Source organism: Doryrhamphus excisus, chromosome 7, assembly GCF_030265055.1.
Source record: "Doryrhamphus excisus isolate RoL2022-K1 chromosome 7, RoL_Dexc_1.0, whole genome shotgun sequence".
Taxonomy (NCBI): Eukaryota; Metazoa; Chordata; class Actinopteri; order Syngnathiformes; family Syngnathidae; genus Doryrhamphus; species Doryrhamphus excisus.
The window spans coordinates 11,242,983-11,264,353 of record NC_080472.1 but is presented as its reverse complement, the minus strand read 5'-3'; the positions used below and the strand labels follow the sequence as shown (position 1 = coordinate 11,264,353).

General features: G+C 48.4%; 1 protein-coding gene across 2 annotated transcripts in view; it reads left to right on the top strand.

Annotated features, from left to right (window-relative positions):
• The first annotated feature begins 122 nt into the window (after positions 1 to 122).
• The window catches only part of gabrb1 (gamma-aminobutyric acid type A receptor subunit beta1), a 25,372-nt gene continuing 4,123 nt past the window's right edge, over positions 123 to 21,371 (top strand). The window contains exons 1-9 of one of the 2 annotated variants that reach the window (XM_058078677.1): positions 123 to 260; positions 2,360 to 4,581; positions 4,643 to 4,734; positions 4,815 to 4,882; positions 7,237 to 7,457; positions 10,936 to 11,018; positions 11,487 to 11,630; positions 18,457 to 18,609; positions 19,046 to 19,299. In XM_058078677.1, the coding sequence (XP_057934660.1) occupies positions 4,505 to 4,581; positions 4,643 to 4,734; positions 4,815 to 4,882; positions 7,237 to 7,457; positions 10,936 to 11,018; positions 11,487 to 11,630; positions 18,457 to 18,609; positions 19,046 to 19,299 (1,092 nt within the window). In that variant the 5' untranslated portion in view covers positions 123 to 260; positions 2,360 to 4,504. Of the gene's footprint in view, positions 261 to 1,189; positions 4,582 to 4,642; positions 4,735 to 4,814; positions 4,883 to 7,236; positions 7,458 to 10,935; positions 11,019 to 11,486; positions 11,631 to 18,456; positions 18,610 to 19,045; positions 19,300 to 19,408; positions 19,622 to 21,371 lie in introns of those variants that run through there. The other variant, XM_058078678.1, reaches the window with a different exon arrangement.

Below are 21,371 nucleotides of genomic sequence, written 5' to 3'. Positions count from 1 at the left end.
GACACAGCCTTAAAGTCAATGGTCTTTCCTTCAGAATGTCTGGACTTCTTGCAGCTGTGTCTGGCTCTCCGCCCCAAACAGCGTGCCACCCTGCAGCAGATGAAACACCACCCCTGGCTCAACACGTAACATACCTCAGCAATGATACAACATCACCTAATGATATGTACAAGAACAGTATGGTTCCAATGACGGACAACAGTCAGCACAATCACGCTACCTCAAAATCAGCGAGCGCAGTCTCGGACAGCACCACTTGGGTATGTGACACTTCCACTTTCCTTTGTGGGTGATTGTTTCCAGACCTGACAGTGATACGTCCATTTCTGCAAAATAGGATTCCTGATTTATAAATAGAATATTTTTGTAGCAAGAGCATAGCAAACCTGGTGACAATCTTCTAAATATGGGTTTTAACGAGGCGAAGGATTACGATATCCAATTGCACTCCAAATGATTCTGGTTTCTAGTTTATCACCAGGCTTGGACAACATCTCAGCAAGGGTTTTGGTTCACTCGTCTCTACAGATACTATTTACCTCTCTGTGGGAGGAGAGCTTCATGATGAGACATTTAAGGTCTGTCCACACGGGAACGCTCCTGGGGTTGTTTTATTATTTTGCGGGTTGAAAAAAAAACTTGTGCCTGGTCAGTTTTGTATCAGTAAATATTCACATCACCATGGGACGCCATCAAGGGGTGAAACCACGACCGGTCACTTCTGGTAATGGTTATGGTTTTATTTCATTTGAACATGCATCAGATTCCAATTGAGTGCATCCCATAATTAGTTCCCAGTTCCACATGTCCAAAAGGAGTAGGAAGAAGCAAAGCTTATTAAATCCTACCCCTCCATCTGGTACTTTTACAATCAGTAAATGTTACATTTGTTCACTTCCTGCTTTCCTAATATGATTTAAGTATTTTTTAAATTAAATTAAATTAAATTAAATTAAATTAAATTAAATTAAATTAAATTAAATTAAATTAAATTAAATTAAATTAAATTAAATTAAATTAAATTAAATTAAATTAAATTAAATTAAATTAAATTAAATTAAATTAAATTAAATTTTTGTCACGTACCAAAGTAGGAGGTGATATGAGCATCCAATGCCATAATGGGTACCATAGTAAGTGTCAATATAGTGATATATATAGCACATCATGACTGGTTCAAGACTCTTCATCCTTGTATTTAGCAAACATCAACTGCTTGTATTGTTTCTTGAATTGGCTCATCGTTGTGCATTGTTTGAGGTCCTTACTCAATCCATTCCATAGTTTGATTCCACATACTGAAATGCTATGGCTAGCATAACGTAGTCCTAGCATAGAAGTGTTTCAAATGTACTTCTTCCCTGAGATCATATTTCTCCTCTCTTGTAGAGAAGTATTGGATGACATTTTTAGCTAATTGGTTGTTTTTAGCCTTATGCATTATTTTAGCTGTTTGAAGATGAACTATATCAGCAAGTTGAAGTATTTGTGATTTTAGAAATAAGGAGTTAGTATGTTCTCTGTCTGGCGGCATTATGAATTATCCTTACTGACCTGTTTTTCAGTACATTTAGCCAGTGAAGATTGCTTTTATAGTTATTACCCCATAATGTGACTTCTGGTCACATGATGGAGATGGGGAGGTGACGTCCTCATTTTCAGAAAGTAGTGGTGTGCTTGTCCACCCGGCAACCACAAGGCGGCGATATCAGATTTTCCCACTCTGGAAGCTCTTTGAAGGCACCAAGAAGGTCGTTGCTGTGTATTCATTCATTCATTCATTCATTTTCTACCGCTTTTTCCTCACGAGGGTCGCGGGGGGTGCTGGAGCCTATCCCAGCTGTCTTCGGGCGAGAGGCGGGGTACACCCTGGACTGGTCGCCAGCCAATCCCAGGGCACATATAGACAAACAACCATTCACACTCGCATTCATACCTATGGACAATTTGGAGTGGCCAATTAACCTAGCATGTTTTTGGAATGTGGGAGGAAACCGGAGTACCCGGAGAAAACCCACGCATGCACGGGGAGAACATGCAAACTCCACACAGAGATGGCCGAGGGCGGGGACCGAACCCTGGTCTCCTAGCTGTGAGGTCTGCGCACTAACCACCAGACCGCCGTGCCGCCCGTTGCTGTGTATGTGAAAGGCAAAATGATGACATAATTCTGTTTGACCCGGAAACGTTTACGTGTGGACAGGCCCTTACTTGTACTGAATTGGACGACAGTACTTGTGACAGATCTTTCATCTCATTAGATGGTGAGAAACCAGAATAACACAGCCAGTCTGTGTTGGTAAGGATGCCAGGAATGACTGGTCTTCACTGTCTGTACTGTTTCAACTGGTGTCAACAGCAGCGGGAAGGGAACCTTCACACGCCGTCCAGGGATCAATGTTCTCTTGGTGGAAGCTGAATGACTGCGTCAAGTATGGACACCGTGGAGAATTCAAGTTGCTGGTATCTTTCAATGGGGCCAATGTGGGGCGGTTTCTCGCTGAAGGACGTTTCTTCACAACGACATTAGAAGTTTTTTTTTTTTTATTTTGGAGTCAGTGTCAGTGGCGATCCATACTTCTGGAATCTGGGATTGACCTCCGTCCTCCAGAAGTGTGGTATGAGGTTATGCCATGTTATGCTGTGCTATGCTATGTTACGTTGCGCTATGGTATCCTACTTTGTTCAGTTACATCACGTTAACACTTCAACATGTCTAAACAGGAAGTACAACTTCTTTTTTCAGCAGCTATTGTTCACTTCCTGCATTTAACATGTTTCACCAATTTTCTAAGGTGAATGAAAAGAATGAAAATGTCCAATTTTTGAGCTTGTTAACAGATGGTTACATTGGTTCTTGCCACAATGTTTCTTAAGATGGGCTTATGGAACGTTGAAACGCTAAACCAAGCAGGAAAGTAAGACAACGTCTCAGTAGAGATGGACAGAATGAACATCCATTGTCTCTGTCCGTGCAATTTCATCAAGGACAACAAACGCATACTCTTTTCAGAAGGGACTAAGATGGCCTCTCAATGTTCGCTTTTCAACTCTTTCGTCGTGTCCTGGATAAACAACAAATACTCAGTCAAAATTTTGTTTCTACATTGTCCGCATCATCAACACATACGCTCCAACGGTTGAACGAGATCTAATTTTAAGGGAGACTTTAACGCCAAGAGATCCCTACAAGTCAACAGATCTCGTTAGTGACTTATTTCACCACAAACGAAAAGGCTAGCATACGTAAATATGGTAGGCGTCCAACCTTCAGTCCTTTTGTGGATTCATCAAGACAGCCAATACTAACTTTCCTCTGCAGAACCCACATGGTATTATTACTATTATTCTTTCCTTACTGCAGTAGCATCTGCAGATATTACAATATTCATTCATTCATTCATTTTCTACCGCTTTTCCTCACGAGGGTCGCGGGGGGTGCTGGAGCCTATCCCAGCTGTCTTCGGGCGAGAGGCGGGGTCCACCCTGGACTGGTGGCCAGCCAATCACAGGGCACATATAGACAAACAACCATTCACACTCACATTCATACCTATGGACAATTTGGAGTGGCTAATTAACCTAGCATGTTTTTGGAATGTGGGAGGAAACAGGAGTACCCGGAGAAAACCCACGCATGCATGGGGAGAACGTGTAATTGGTGGAATTGAACTCGGGTGTCCTAGCTGCGAGGTCTGCGTGCTAACCACTAGTCCACCGTGCAGCCTCATATTAATATTATTCATTCATTCATTTTCTACCGCTAATCCTCATGAGGGTCGCGGGGGTGCTGGAGCCTATCCCAGCTGTCTTGGGCGAGAGGCGGGGTACACCCTGGACTGGTGGCCAGCCAATCACAGGGCACATATAGACAAACCACCATTCACACTCACATTCATACCTATGGACAATTTGGAGTGGCTAATTAACCTAGCATGTTTTTTGGAATGTGGGAGGAAACCGGAGTACCTGGAGAAAACCCACACATGCACGGGGAGAACATGCAAACTCCACACAGAGATGGCCGAGGGTGGAATTGAACCCGGGTGATATTACAATATGAAGAACACAATTTCTTTATTGAGCAAAGTAGTCGGTAGCCTAGTGCAAACTAAATGCAAAAGTACATTTTCCTACTTTTTACTAAAAGTAAAAATTGAATTGTTTGTAAACAATATAAGAATACATGAATATCTACACGATGGACCCGATACCGACACTACCGGTGGTATCGACACCATCGGTATCTGTCTCGATCAGATTATTTACCATCAAGTTGAGCTGCGTCTCACCGCGGGAAGACATCTCGTGGTCGGACTGTCGCGATATCTGGTTAGGATCCGGGGGGCCTGGAGGGAGATTCTATCTTTAATGGACCAAGTACAACTCTGGAAGGGTTTCGGTGCGTTGACTTTTCTTCATGGCTACATTTCCATGCCGGGTTTCGCCCCCACGTCGGGGTTCTGGTAAAACCACACTCAGGTGCTGATCCTGATCGTTTGAGATGTGGACCACCGTGGACCGGGGCTGGTGGGTCTGCTCCTTGTCCGTGATGCTGACGCTGGCCAGCGGGGCGCCAAGGTGAGACCCAAACGGCTCATTTGTTTTTTTTTTTAGTAACTCAACGTGCTTTCTGCTTTAGTGCCGACGAGCCTAGCAACATGTCATTTGTCAAAGCCACCGTGGACAAGCTGCTGAAAGGATACGACATCCGTCTGAGGCCTGATTTTGGAGGTGAGACGTCAGCTGTCCCCCTCACGTGATGCTTGGCGGGATGCTTACTAATGTCGATGCCCCCCCCCATACACCCCCAGGTGCCCCGGTAGATGTGGGCATGCGTATCGACATCGCCAGTATCGACATGGTGTCTGAAGTCAACATGGTAAGTTGGCGTTCTGCTTCATTCTGCTTCAATCTGCTTCATTCCGCTTCGACGCAATTTTCGGATGCGACGCAGCCTTGTTGGCCGCTACGACTGCTGGGTGTGTGTCTGCTCTCCAGTCGCTGCAGCATGCCTGCCTGAACGAAGCAAAGCTATTTGCACGCATCATTCATTCCAGCATATAAGAAGAAAATGTATATCCGGTATGGGGCTCATCTGCCACGTGACTGGTGACATCAGGTTGGAATGGAGAGGTTGGAATGGAGAATGAGACAAGAAGAAATGATTTAGGTTTTCATAATTCCACACAGCCAAAGAGTACGTGGTGTAAACATACATTTGTCTGTCCTAATAAATAACATATGGATGAAATTACTATGGCTTATCATAAAGAATAAACAAATAGCGTTGCCAGACATACAATAACGATTGTATCTGCACTTTCACCTTCCGTATGATTCATTCCAAACATCCCATATGCTGTCATTGGACCTTTTTAGTGCCTGGCTATGAGCAAACACACAGAGGATAGGATAGTCCTTTTCCCAACACTGCATGCCGGAATGCTGCCATCGTGAGGAGAAGGAAAGTTCAGGAAGCATTTCCTCCGTGGGCCACTCGGTCGTGGTGGAATCTCATCCCAAACACTCTACAGAAGATGATGTCTTATGCTTGGGATACTTCATGATGGGCAAGAAGTTTACAGAAAAGAAAAAGATAACGTAATTCCTTAGTGTAACCACGCCCGATGAAAACCACAAAACCTAATGTGCAAGTCGAGATGAAGTCTTGTATGGTATGCTATGCTATGCTATGGTAAACACTATGGTATGGAAAACTGTATGGTATGGTAAACAGTGTGGTAAATTGTATGGTATGTTATTGTAAACGGTATGGTATATGGTACTGTAAACAGTATGGTGTATGGTATGTTATGGTAAACTGTATGGTATGGTATGGTAAACGGTATGGTATGGTATGTTATGGTAAACTGTATGGTATGGTAAATGGTATTGTAAACAGTATGGTAAATGGTATGGTATGATAAATGGTATGGTGAACAGTATGGTATGGTAAATGGTGTTGTAAATGGTATGGTATGGTAAACGGTCTGGTATGATAAATGGTATGGTAAATGCTATGGTATGATATGGTCTGGTATGTTATGGTAAACTGTATGGTATGGTAAATGGTATGGTATGGTACGGTATGGTAAATGTATGGTATGGTAAACGGTATGGTATTGTGTGTTATGGTAAATGGCATGGTATGCTATGGTAAACGCTATTGTATGGTCTGGTATGTTATGGTAAACGGTATGGTATGGTAAACAGTATGGTAAATGGTATGGTATGGTAAACGGTATGGTAAATGGTATGTTATGGTATGATAAACGGTATGGTATGGTAAACGGTATGATAAATGGTATGGTATGGTAAAATAAATGGTATGGTAAATGGTATGGTAAACGGTATGGTATGGTAAATGGTATTGTAAAAGGTATGGTAAATGGTATGGTATGTTATGATCAACGGTATGGTAAATGGTATGGTAAATGGTATGGTAAATGGTATGGTAAATGGTATGGTATGTCATGGTAAACGGTATGATATGGTATGGTAAACGCTATGGTATGCTATGGTATGGTCTGGTCTCATTCACGCACCAGGTGCACATGATATCAATCGTGTTTCAGGTACCTCCATGGAGCCAGACTAAGTAAAGCATAACCATCATTACATTTTCTGCCTTTTTGACTTTTGGAATTGCCGCTGCGTACGATGTGATCACTGACAAAAAGGCTTCTGTTGTTCGCGTGTGGCTTTGCCTTTCAGAGAGTCTTTCCCCTCCAGCTCTTGGGGAAATGCATGCATCAGCGTCTTTCCAGACTGAAAACCGGAGGGCAGTGAGTGGAATCTTAACTGCGGCTTTGCACCCCATATGAGCAGTCATGCAACATTCCCCTGGCCGCCATCTTCAAAGGTCTATAGTGTAATGGGGTATAGTGGTGACCATCAACATAAAATAAGAACAAAGTAGTCATACACCAATACAGTACGCATCTGTCACAATTACAATGATGTCAGCAAAACGTGATACGCAAGATAATATGATAATATGCTGGAGCCTATCCCAGCTGACATGGGGGAGAGGCAAGGTACACCCAGGTCTTCCCATCGCCTGACATGCGGTAGGTCTGGAATGGAATTTGGAAAATAGCCCGAATGAGCTGAAGGTTTCAACAGAAATGGAATCCAAAAGTACAGTTGTGGTGTAGAAGATACCAGTGTGTTGTTGTATCCAATTAGGAGTCATGAACTAATGCTTCTTGTCACCCTGTGTTAATCCCACAGGACTACACCATCACCATGTACTTTCAACAGTCCTGGCGAGACAAGCGTCTCTCCTACACTGGCATTCCTCTCAACCTAACACTGGACAACCGCGTGGCTGACCAGCTGTGGGTTCCTGACACGTACTTTATTAACGATAAGAAGTCCTTTGTCCACGGGGTGACGGTGAAGAACCGGATGATCAGACTGCACCCTGACGGAACCGTGCTCTACGGTCTCAGGTAACAGCTGTTTCTAGTCTCAATTTTGGGGGTTTTAATAGTATTTGAAATCTAAAGATGAGTCCAAAAATTAGCATGTCCTGATCCACTCAGGGACATAAAATTAGGCATAAGGCATGTCTGTTGCCAGAACTGATTGATCGTGGTAATGGCCGATACTCCAGACCAGGGGTCTCAAACACGCAGCCCGCGGGCCAAACGTGGCCCGCAGGACACTAGTTTGAGGCCCCCGCCTTGATATGAAAGTTTAAAGTTAGTGCGGCCCAAGTTTGATATGGATGCTGTATGGTATCATGTACCCAGAAAAAATTATTACGTTTGATTAATGTTCATGTTAAAGGTTAAATAACTGTTAATAGTTATCCTCCCTATCCGTGTGGAAGTGGTAAGTTTTTGGCTATTTAAGTTTAAAGGAAATAACTTGAAGGCTACCGTTTAGGTCGCTAGCTCTCTAGTTTGCGAGTTAGCATGTGTCTCAAGACCCTGCAGTTGCGCAATATGTTGTAAATAAAAAGAGTATAAATGTGACTATAGTCGTGTTTTGTCATGTCTACAGGGCTCTAATAATGCTTTGTTCTTTTTAATCAGAAAAAAATCATTTGTCTACCCACCAACTATATGTGGTTTCTTAAGTTTTTATTATTTGCTGTTTCATTATTATTATTATTATATTTATTTATTACTGATTGATTGATTTTCTTTATTCTTGATTTGTTTATTTATTTTTCATCTTATTTTGTGCAGAAAAATCAAAATTAAGATATTTGAGAACAGTGGAATGTTTTATCAGAGCTTTTCTTGTAGAAAATCGGAACCAAAGCACTGAAAAAGTTTGTAAATTTTTCTGTTTTTAATAAATGCGTTTGTTTTTTTTTAAACCTGATGTGGCCCAGTGTCACCCAGACCCTAGCTCCAGTGGCCCCCAAGTAAATTGAGTTTGAGACCCCTGCTCTAGAGTGCATATCGGTATTATGGTAGAAGTGAAGAGGTTGCGGTGGGACACCCCTAAAGATCAATCCAAAACACACCCTCAGATTTGAAGACAATAATCAAGCAGTAGCAGGAAATATACAACCAATGTACTCGTGTGGTTGGTGGACACAAAAAGCCTTATTTGGCTGTTAGCACACATTCGGAATCACATGCAGGGCTCTACATTAAAAACAAAAATGACTTGCCTGTGGGGGAATCCTTAAGGTGAGAACTACTTGCCCGAACTTGCCCCATGTAAAATGAAAAGACTGCCATAATGATATCATATATCAATACATGCTGATAATTCATCAGATAATAGTACTGACACATTGTATTTGGAGGAACGTCTGGAAAAATAGTGTAGATGTATGTTAACATGGCATGCCATACTACCTTACACATGGTAGTCGTAGTAAGCAGTGATATTTATAAGTTGTGCACCACAATGAAACATTATTGAATAGACACATTTGTGTACTAGTAAAGTGTTTTTAATCCAGAAAAAAATGCTCAACGGTCAAACAATAATTTGTGAAGCAAAGGTGATAAAAATCCACAGAGAAACGGAAGCGCTAGATTTTGTAGCTTGTGCAAAATCAGCACTTGGTATTGGATCTAATGGGTGGTGTTTCATTGTGACCACTTCAAATTGTCACAGCAATGTGATTCACTCACCTGTGCCATCATTTGATTTGCTGCCGCTAATAAAATACTTGTTTAGGAGGCACTGGTTCATCACTTTTTGCTGTTTTCCTTCACAAGTTGTTGAAGAATTAGACCATGTTGGCAGGGACGCCATGATAGATGTTTTCCTAGTCAAACCATTGCTGATTGGTTGATCGCGAACAAGAACGGGTGTGGGTAAAACGCGGACCGCGGCCTAAATAAACCATTCTGATTGGTCCGTTTCAAGATTTGCAAGGATCGGTTTGCAAATTACCACCGGAATTACGCAGTCCGTGTTTTACCAACACCCAACAAGAACCGCTTTTAAAAAAAAAACTCTTGGCAGTATGGCATGCTAAAGTGCACTTGCCCGACGGGAATATCACTGATTGGATTTACTTGCCCCAATTTTGTTTTAACTTGCCCCGGGCCATCGGTACATCGTTATTGTCGAGCCCTTATAGCCCTATATAGCATTATAGGGACTGTAACCGATGGACATGAGCGTTGCCATGGTCACTTAGGAAGCCTCTCCTGTCGCAGCTTTCATCAAGACATTGACTTTCTCGCCTGGCGTCGGGGAGAAGGCTCTGCAGCATCCGCTGTAGAACAACCAGGTTTAGAGACAGCTACTTCCCCCTGGCCATCAGACTGCTCAATGCCAAATAAGCCCCTCTACCTGCCCACACGCAAAACTTTAAATTATTATTATTTACAGGGCTGGACAATAACGATGTACCGATGGCCCGGGGCAAGTTAAAACAAAATTGGGGCAAGTAAATCCAATCATACTGCCAAGAGTTTTTTTTAAAAGGGGTTCTTGTTGGTTGTTGGTAAAACACGGACTACGTAATTCCGGTGGTAATTTGCAAACCAATCCTCGCAAATCTTGAAACGGACCAATCGGAATGGTTTATTTAGACCGCGGTCCGCGTTTTACCCACACCCGTTCTTGTTGGCGATCAACCAATCAGCGATGGTTTGACTAGGAAAACATCTATCATGGCGTCCCTGCCAACATGGTCTAATTCTTCAACAACTTGTGAAGGAAAACAGCAAAAAGTGATGAACCAGTGCCTCCTAAACAAGTATTTTATTAGCGGCAGCAAATCAAATGATGGCACAGGTGAGTGAATCACATTGCTGTGACAATTTGAAGTGGTCACAATGAAACACCACCCATTAGATCCAATACCAAGTGCTGATTTTGCACAAGCTACAAAATCTAGCGCTTCCGTTTCTCTGTGGATTTTTATCACCTTTGCTTCACAAATTATTGTTTGACCGTTGAGCATTTTTTTCTGGATTAAAAACACTTTACTAGTACACAAATGTGTCTATTCAATAATGTTTCATTGTGGTGCACAACTTATAAATATCACTGCTTACTACGACTACCATGTGTAAGGTAGTATGGCATGCCATGTTAACATACATCTACACTATTTTTCAGACGTTCCTCCAAATACAATGTGTCAGTACTATTATCTGATGAATTATCAGCATGTATTGATATATGATATCATTATGGCAGTCTTTTCATTTTACATGGGGCAAGTTCGGGCAAGTAGTTCTCACCTTAAGGATTCCCCACGGGCAAGTCATTTTTGTTTTTAATGTAGAGCCCTGATTTGTTCTAAATTATTTAAATTATTTGTACAAATTACTGTTTACACTGTACATTGTTCATATTTGATGTCATCTATTTATTCTCCACATTATTATTTATTATTATACGGGAGCCAGACAACGACATTTCATGGGCAATTTCACTGCCGTGTTATTGTGCAATGACAATAAAGAAAGTCTGTCTGACTTGAATCACTGCTTTATTCAGAATTACCACCACGGCGGCCTGCATGATGGATTTGCGCAGATACCCACTGGATGAGCAGAACTGTACCCTGGAGATTGAAAGCTGTGAGTTCATTGTTTCTCACGTACTTTGGGGTAAAGAAGTGTTTGGTTTTCTTTTCCCGCTGATGTGATAGGGTGCTTATAGCTGAACCTCTATTTGGACACATTTGGAGCTCTGCTGAACATACATCTTGACTGGAAGAACGGGACGGCTGCCCGACACTTAGGGCTTGAACCGGGTCTAGCATAAGGTCAGTTTTTTTTTCCATGGCAGTACTCCCAGGGACTGCATCAAGAAGCCCAGAGAAGACAAGAACAATGATATTTGAGTGTTTCCTCTCATTGTGTTTCGTCATATCACATCTTTGTTGGCCTGCAAAAATGCAGAGGAGGTCAATGTACAGCTAATTCCCGGAGGGAGGACATCATATGTTTAGATGAATTTACACACAAAGGTAGTCGTGGTTTCCCTTCATCCTGTCCATTTCAGTTACCATCCAATGTGTCTGTTTATTTGTCCGCCGCCCACAGATGGCTACACCACTGATGATATTGAGTTCTACTGGCAAGGAGGAAGCCATGCAGGATCGGTGACTGGAGTGGAGAACATTGAGCTACCCCAGTTTTCAATCATAGACTACCAAACACTGTCCACCAAAGCTGTGTTTGCCACTGGTGAGTAAAAACATTCTATTGGACTTCAACTTGATTCTGCATATCCGGGTCGTCGGGGCAGCTCTCGTGGATTTGATGTCATTTGGTGTCAGTTGTTATATTTATTATAACTTTCATGACTTGTTGATGGCAAAGGAAAACTTCTTCCTGTTCCGCACTTCCAAGTGCGAGATCAAAAAAATTTCAGTATGTTTGCATGCTAAACAACCTGCTAGGCTACTCCGCACAGGCATTGTTGTTGGGCATGGCGAGGGACCCATGTATGCTGCATGAGGGGGGCGGGTGACCATGTATGCTGGATGAGGGGGCGGGGGACCATGTACGCTGGATGAGGGGGCGGGGGACCATGTATGGTGGATGAGGGGGCGGGGGACCATGTATGCTGGATCAGGGTCGGGGGACCATGTATGCTGGATCAGGGTCGGGGGACCATGTATGCTGTATGAGGGGGCGGGGGACCATGTATGCTGGATGAGGGGGCGGGGGACCATGTATGGTGGATGAGGGGGCGGGGGACCATGTATGCTGGATCAGGGTCGGGGGACCATGTATGCTGGATGAGGGGGGCAGGGGACCATGTATGCTGGATGAGGGGGCGGGGGACCATGTATGCTGGATCAGGGTCGGGGGACCATGTATGCTGGATGAGGGGGCGGGCGACCATGTATGCTGGATGAGGGGGCGGGGGACCATGTATGGTGGATGAGGGGGCGGGGGACCATGTATGCTGGATCAGGGTCGGGGGACCATGTATGCTGGATCAGGGTCGGGGGACCATGTATGCTGTATGAGGGGGCGGGGGACCATGTATGCTGGATGAGGGGGCGGGGGACCATGTATGGTGGATGAGGGGGCGGGGGACCATGTATGCTGGATCAGGGTCGGGGGAACATGTATGCTGTATGAGGGGGCGGGGGGACCATGTATGCTGGATGAGGGGGGCGGGGGACCATGTATGCTGGATGAGGGGGCGGGGGACCATGTATGCTGGATCAGGGTCGGGGGACCATGTATGCTGGATCAGGGTCGGGGGACCATGTATGCTGTATGAGGGGGCAGGGGACCATGTTTGCTGGATGAGGGGGGCAGGGGACCATGTATGCTGGATCAGGGTCGGGGGAACATGTATGCTGTATGAGGGGGCGGGGGGACCGTGTATGCTGGATGAGGGGGGTGGGGGACCGTGTATGCTGGATGAGGGGGCGGGGGACCATGTATGGTGGATGAGGGGGCGGGGGACCATGTATGCTGGATCAGGGTCGGGGGACCATGTATGCTGTATGAGGGGGCAGGGGACCATGTATGCTGGATGAGGGGGGCAGGGGACCATGTATGCTGAATGAGGGGGCGGGGGACCATGTATGCTGGATCAGGGTCGGGGGACCATGTATGCTTGATGAGGGGGCGGGGGACCATGTATGGTGGATGAGGGGTCGGGGGACCATGTATGCTGTATGAGGGGTCGGGGGACCATGTATGCTGGATGAGGGGGGCGGGGGACCATGTATGCTGGATGAGGGGGCGGAGGACCATGTATGCTGGATCAGGGTCGGGGGACCATGTATGCTGTATGAGGGGGCGGGGGACCATGTATGCTGGATGAGGGGGGCAGGGGACCATGTATGCTGGATGAGGGGGCGGGGGACCATGTATGCTGGATCAGGGTCGGGGGAACATGTATGCTGGATGAGGGGGCGGGGGACAATGTATGCTGGATGAGGGGGCGGGGGACCATGTATGCTGGATCAGGGTCGGGGGACCATGTATGCTGTATGAGGGGGCAGGGGACCATGTATGCTGGATGAGGGGGCGGGGGACAATGTATGCTGGATGAGGGGGCGGGGGACCATGTATGCTGGATCAGGGTCGGGGGACCATGTATGCTGTATGAGGGGGCGGGGGACCATGTATGCTGGATGAGGGGGCGGGGGACCATGTATGCTGGATCAGGGTCGGGGGACCATGTATGCTGTATGAGGGGGCGGGGGACCATGTATGCTGGATGAGGGGGCGGGGGACCATGTATGCTGGATCAGGGTCGGGGGAACATGTATGCTGGATGAGGGGGCGGGGGACCATGTATGCTGGATGAGGGGGGCGGGGGACCATGTATGCTGGATGAGGGGGGCGGGGGACCATGTATGCTGGATGAGGGGGCGGGGGACCATGTATGGTGGATGAGGGGGCGGGGGACCATGTATGCTGGATCAGGGTCGGGGGAACATGTATGCTGTATGAGGGGGCGGGGGGACCGTGTATGCTGGATGAGGGGGGTGGGGGACCGTGTATGCTGGATGAGGGGGCGGGGGACCATGTATGGTGGATGAGGGGGCGGGGGACCATGTATGCTGGATCAGGGTCGGGGGACCATGTATGCTGTATGAGGGGGCAGGGGACCATGTATGCTGGATGAGGGGGGCAGGGGACCATGTATGCTGAATGAGGGGGCGGGGGACCATGTATGCTGGATCAGGGTCGGGGGACCATGTATGCTGGATGAGGGGGCGGGGGACCATGTATGGTGGATGAGGGGTCGGGGGACCATGTATGCTGTATGAGGGGTCGGGGGACCATGTATGCTGGATGAGGGGGGCGGGGGACCATGTATGCTGGATGAGGGGGCGGAGGACCATGTATGCTGGATCAGGGTCGGGGGACCATGTATGCTGTATGAGGGGGCGGGGGACCATGTATGCTGGATGAGGGGGGCAGGGGACCATGTATGCTGGATGAGGGGGCGGGGGACCATGTATGCTGGATGAGGGGGCGGGGGACCATGTATGCTGGATCAGGGTCGGGGGAACATGTATGCTGGATGAGGGGGCGGGGGACAATGTATGCTGGATGAGGGGGCGGGGGACCATGTATGCTGGATCAGGGTCGGGGGACCATGTATGCTGTATGAGGGGGCGGGGGACAATGTATGCTGGATGAGGGGGCGGGGGACCATGTATGCTGGATCAGGGTCGGGGGACCATGTATGCTGTATGAGGGGGCGGGGGAACATGTATGCTGGATGAGGGGGCGGGGGACCATGTATGCTGGATGAGGGGGCGGGGGACCATGTATGCTGGATCAGGGTCGGGGGACCATGTATGCTGTATGAGGGGGCGGGGGACCATGTATGCTGGATGAGGGGGCGGGGGACCATGTATGGTGGATGAGGGGGCGGGGGACCATGTATGCTGGATCAGGGTCGGGGGAACATGTATGCTGGATGAGGGGGCGGGGGACCATGTATGCTGGATGAGGGGGGCGGGGGACCATGTATGCTGGATGAGGGGGCGGGGGACCATGTATGGTGGATGAGGGGGCGGGGGACCATGTATGCTGGATCAGGGTCGGGGGACCATGTATGCTGTATGAGGGGCCAGGGGACCATGTATGCTGGATGAGGGGGGCAGGGGACCATGTATGCTGGATGAGGGGGCGGGGGACCATGTATGCTGGATCAGGGTCGGGGGACCATGTATGCTGGATGAGGGGGCGGGGGACCATGTATGGTGGATGAGGGGGCGGGGGACCATGTATGCTGGATCAGGGTCGGGGGACCATGTATGCTGTATGAGGGGGCGGGGGACCATGTATGCTGGATGAGGGGGGCAGGGGACCATGTATGCTGGATGAGGGGGCGGGGGACCATGTATGCTGGATCAGGGTCGGGGGAACATGTATGCTGTATGAGGGGGCGGGGGACCATGTATGCTGGATGAGGGGGCGGGCGACCATGTTTGCTGGATGAGGGGGCGGGGGACCATGTATGGTGGATGAGGGGGGCAGGAGACCATGTATGGTGGATGAGGGGGGCAGGAGACCATGTATGCTGGATGAGGGGGCGGGGGACCATGTATGCTGTATGAGGGGGCGGGGGACCATGTATACTGGATGAGGGGGCGGGGGACCATGTATGCTGGATCAGGGTCGGGGGAACATGCATGCTGTATGAGGGGGCGGGGGACCATGCATGCTGGGTGAGGGGGGCGGGGGACCATGTATGCTGGATGAGGGGGCGGGGAACCATGTATGCTGGATCAGGGTCGGGGGACCATGTATGCTGGATCAGGGTCGGGGGACCATGTATGCTGGATGAGGGGGCGGGCGACCATGTATGCTGGATGAGGGGGCGGGGGACCATGTATGGTGGATGAGGGGGGCAGGAGACCATGTATGCTGGATGAGGGGGCGGGGGACCATGTATGCTGTATGAAGGGGCGGGGGACCATGTATGCTGGATGTGGGGGCGGGGGACCATGTATGCTGGATGAGGGGGCGGGGGACCATGTATGCTGGATGAGGGGGCGGGGGACCGTGTATGCTGGATGAGGCGGGCGGGGGACCATGTATGCTGGATGAGGGGGCGGGGGACCATGTATGCTGGATGAGGGGGGCTGGGGACCATGTATGCTGGATGAGGGGGGCAGGGGACCATGTATGCTGGATGAGGGGGCAGGGGACCATGTATGCTGGATGAGGGGGCGGGCGACCATGTATGCTGGATGAGGGGGCGGGGGACCATGTATGCTGGATGAGGGGGCGGGGGACCATGTATGCTGGATGTGGGGGCGGGGGACCATGTATGGTGGATGAGGGGGGGGACCATGTATGCTGGATGAGGGGGCGGGGGACCATGTATGCTGGATGAGGCGGGCGGGGTAACATGTATGCTGGATGAGGGGGGCAGGGGACCATGTATGATGGATGAGGGGGGCTGGGGACCATGTATGCTGGATGAGGGGGGCTGGGGACCATGTATGCTGAATGAGGGGGGATGGGGACCATGTATGCTGGATGAGGGGGTGGGGGACCATGTATGCTGGATGAGGGGGCGGGGGACCATGTATGCTGGATCAGGGTCGGGGGACCATGTATGCTGGATGAGGGGGCGGGCGACCATGTATGCTGGATGAGGGGGCGGGGGACCATGTATGGTGGATGAGGGGGCGGAGGACCATGTATGCTGGATCAGGGTCGGGGGACCATGTATGCTGTATGAAGGGGCAGGGGACCATGTATGCTGGATGAGGGGGGCAGGGGACCATGTATGCTGGATGAGGGGGCGGGGGACCATGTATGCTGGATGAGGGGGGGGGGACCATGTATGGTGGATGAGGGGGCGGGGGACCATGTATGCTGGATCAGGGTCGGGGGACCATGTATGCTGTATGAGGGGGCGGGGGACCATGTATGCTGGATGAGGGGGCGGGGGACCATGTATGGTGGATGAGGGGGCGGGGGACCATGTATGCTGTATGAGGGGGCGGGGGACCATGTATGCTGTATGAGGGGGTGGGGGACCATGTATGCTGGATGAGGGGGGCGGGGGACCATGTATGGTGGATGAGGGGGCGGGGGACCATGTATGGTGGATGAGGGGGCGGGGGACCATGTATGCTGGATCAGGGTCGGGGGACCATGTATGCTGTATGAGGGGCCAGGGGACCATGTATGCTGGATGAGGGGGGCAGGGGACCATGTATGCTGGATGAGGGGGCGGGGGACCATGTATGCTGGATCAGGGTCGGGGGACCATGTATGCTGGATGAGGGGGCGGGGGACCATGTATGCTGGATGAGGGGGCGGGGGACCATGTATGCTGGATCAGGGTCGGGGGACCATGTATGCTGTATGAGGGGGCGGGGGACCATGTATGCTGGATGAGGGGGGCAGGGGACCTTGTATGCTGGATGAGGGGGGCAGGGGACCATGTATGCTGGATGAGGGGGCGGGGGACCATGTATGCTGGATCAGGGTCGGGGGACCATGTATGCTGGATGAGGGGGCGGGCGACCATGTATGCTGGATGAGGGGGCGGGGGACCATGTATGGTGGATGAGGGGGGCAGGAGACCATGTATGCTGGATGAGGGGGCGGGGGACCATGTATGCTGTATGAAGGGGCGGGGGACCATGTATGCTGGATGTGGGGGCGGGGGACCATGTATGCTGGATGAGGGGGCGGGGGACCATGTATGCTGGATGAGGGGGCGGGGGACCATGTATGCTGGATGAGGCGGGCGGGGGACCATGTATGCTGGATGAGGGGGCGGGGGACCATGTATGCTGGATGAGGGGGCGGGGGACCATGTATGCTGGATGAGGGGGGCAGGGGACCATGTATGCTGGATGAGGGGGGCTGGGGACCATGTATGCTGGATGAGGGGGGATGGGGACCATGTATGCTGGATGAGGGGGCGGGGGACCATGTATGCTGGATGAGGGGGCGGGGGACCATGTATGCTGGATGAGGGGGCGGGGGACCATGTATGCTGGATGAGGCGGACGGGGGACCATGTATGCTCGATCAGGGTCGGGGGACCATGTTTGCTGGATGAGGGGGCGGGGGACCATGTATGCTGGATGAAGGGGCGGGGGACCATGTATGCTGGATGAGGGGGCTAATCTAATTTCGACCTAATACTTTTTTTTTTTTTTTTTTTACAATAACTATGGGACCTGGTGTTGCCATCAGAGAATTGATGAAAAGCGGTCCACTAAGCTAAAGTTAATTTCCATTTAAGGAACGAAATAATACTAATTATTTTAAGTCAAAATAGCAACTAAATGCTGGTTAATATTTTTCTTGAATATATCCATATTTGAAAGGTGTGAGCTGGCAGCGAGTTCCATAGACGGCATGCTCTTGGTACGTAAGAGGATTGGTGAAGATGTGTGCGAGACCTGGGGATAGTTACACAGTATGGATGTGCAGTAGAGGAGGATCTTGTTGTCCTCAAACTAACAAACACCGGGGGGACTTTTTCATGTCAATCATAAATAAGGCGTATATTTATTCTATGTAATCACCCTGTGACCTGGTGTCTTCACAGGCTCATATCCACGACTTTCGCTGAGCTTCAAGCTGAAACGAAACATCGGATATTTCATCCTGCAGACCTACATGCCCTCCACCCTGATCACCATCTTGTCCTGGGTCTCCTTCTGGATCAACTACGACGCCTCAGCTGCCAGAGTCGCTTTGGGTCAGTGATGTTTTCTCTTAGTCATCACCAAGATCTCACAGGACCAGAACATAAATGTCTGTTGGCCACTCGATCTGGGATGACGATAGATGAACAAATTCATGACATAATTGATGAACAATAATAATTCCATAATGTTGCCATGTGCCCGAGTGCCTGTTTTCCTCATCTCCTGCATCCAAACAGGCAGAAAGAGAGTTCACTCTGTGCATTGCTTTCAGCACCTTGGTGCGTTTGTTCCATAGAACAATGGCAGGAATTGAGTGAGCCCTTTTGTCGGTCATATTTTCCTAGTTGACTTTTTGAATCCTTTCGGTTAAAGCACAACAGTTACACAAAATCCAAGTCGTTTTATGTTTTTCATTTATTGCCACAACTGCTGACATCCTTTTCTAAAGTCCCTGATGGTGCCCCCCCCCCCCTTTTTTTCCTGCAGGTATAACGACTGTACTGACCATGACCACAATCAATACTCACCTGAGGGAGACGCTCCCCAAGATTCCCTACGTCAAGGCAATTGACATCTACCTGATGGGCTGCTTTGTCTTTGTTTTCCTGGCTCTGCTGGAGTACGCCTTTGTCAACTACATTTTCTTCGGCCGAGGTCCTCACTTGCAGAAGAAGATGGCGGAAAAGGCAGCAAAATCCAAGATTGACAACAAGAGCAGGCTGGAGAGCAGCAACGTGCAGGTGGGGGCGGATTGATGGCATCTTACTTAAAACCTGGCATCACTCATTCAACATCATTTCATTGGATCTTAACTCATTGGCTACCAAAGTTTATTTATACGTCTTTTAGGTTTTATCACGCCAGAGGCACAGAGAGGTGATGGTGCAACTCTACAATAGAAGAGAGTATTTTTGATGCGGTTTTAAGGTGGAAGAAGTCCATTTTATAAGAACTCAGTCTGTATCTCTTTCATTGAAATTGACCACACAGCAACCAGGAAGTCAAAAAGGCATCGCGCCGTGTTGCACGTAGGGAAATTTCAACGCATGTTTGCGCATGCATAGTTGAGTTGCAAATGTGAAAACTGTAAATGTACAGTGCATCCGGAAAGTATTCACAGCGCTTCACTTTTTCCACATTTTGTCATGTTACAGCCTCATTCCAAATTGTATTAATTTAATCTCTTACCTCAAAATTCTACACAAAATACTCCATTATTACAATGTGAAAAAGTTTTTTTTTTTGACTTTTTTTGAATTTATTAAAAATAGAAAACTAAGAAATCACATTTACATAAGTATTCACAGCCTTTGCCATGAAGCTCAAAATTGAGCTCAGGTGCATCTTTTTTCCACTGATCATCCTTGAGATCTTTCTCCAGCTTAATTGGAGTCCACCTGCAGTAAATTCAGTTGATTGGACATGATTTGGAAAGGCACACACCTGTCTATATAAGGTCCCACAGTTGACTGTGCATGTCAGAGCACAAACACCAAGCATGAAGTCAAAAGAACTGTCTGTAGACCTGCGAGACAGGATTGTCTTGAGGCACAAATCTGGGGAAGGATACAGAAACATTTCTGCTGCTTTGAAGGTCCCAATGAGCACACTGGCCTCCATTATTCGTAAATGGAAGACGTTTGGAACCACCAGGACTCTTCCTAGAGCTGGCCGGCCTTCTAAACTGAGCGATCGGGGAAGAAGGGCCTTAGTCAGGGAGGTGACCAAGGCCCCGATGGTCACTCTGTCAGAGCTCCAGCGTTCCTCTGTGGAGAGAGGAGAGCCTTCCAGAAGGACAACCATCTCTGCAGCAATCCACCAATCAGGCCTGTATGGTAGAGTGGCCAGACGAAAGCCACTCCTTAGTAAAAGGAACATGGCAGCCCGCCTGGAATTTGCCAAAAAGCACCTGAATGACTCTCAGACCATGAGAAACAAAATTCTCTGGTCTGATGAGACAAAGATTGAACTCTTTGGTGTGAATGCCAGGCGCCATGTTTGGAGGAAACCAGGCACTGCTCATCACCAGGCCAATACCATCCCTACAGTGAAGCATGGTGGTGGCAGCATCATGCTGTGGGGATGTTTTTCAGCAGCAGGAACTGGCAGACTAGTCAGGATAGAAGGAAAAATGAATGCAGCAATATATAGAGATATCCTGGATGAAAACCTGCTCCAGAGCGCTCTTGTCCTGCTGAAAAATGAACCTTCGCCCCAGCCTGAGGTCAACGACCCGAAGCACACAGCCAAGATCTCAAAAGATTGGCTTCAGAACCACTCCGTGAATGTCCTGGAGTGGCCCAGCCAGAGTCCAGACTTGAATCCGATGGAACATCTCTGGAGAGATCTGAAAATGGCTGTGCACAGACGTCTCCCATCCAACCTGATGGAGCTTGAGACTTATTGCAAAGAAGAATGAGCAAAACTGCCTAAAGATAGGTGTGCTAAACTTGTGGGATCATATTCAAAAAGACTTGAGGCTGTAATTGCTACCAAAGGTGGATCAACAAAGTATTAAGCAAAGGCTGTGAATACTTATGTAAATGTGATTTTTTTTGTTTTCTATTTTTAATAAATTCAAAACATGTCAAAAAAAACTTTTTTCACATTGTCATAATGGAGTATTTTGTGTAGAATTTTGAGGTAAGAGATTAATTTAATGCAGTTTGGAATGAGGCTGTAACATGACAAAATGTAGAAAAAGTGAAGCGCTGTGAATACTTTCCGGATGCACTGTATATTAACCCTACGTCTATATTAACCCTTAGATGCACGAGTGACTGGACCCTACACTCTTCCATAAGTGGGTCAA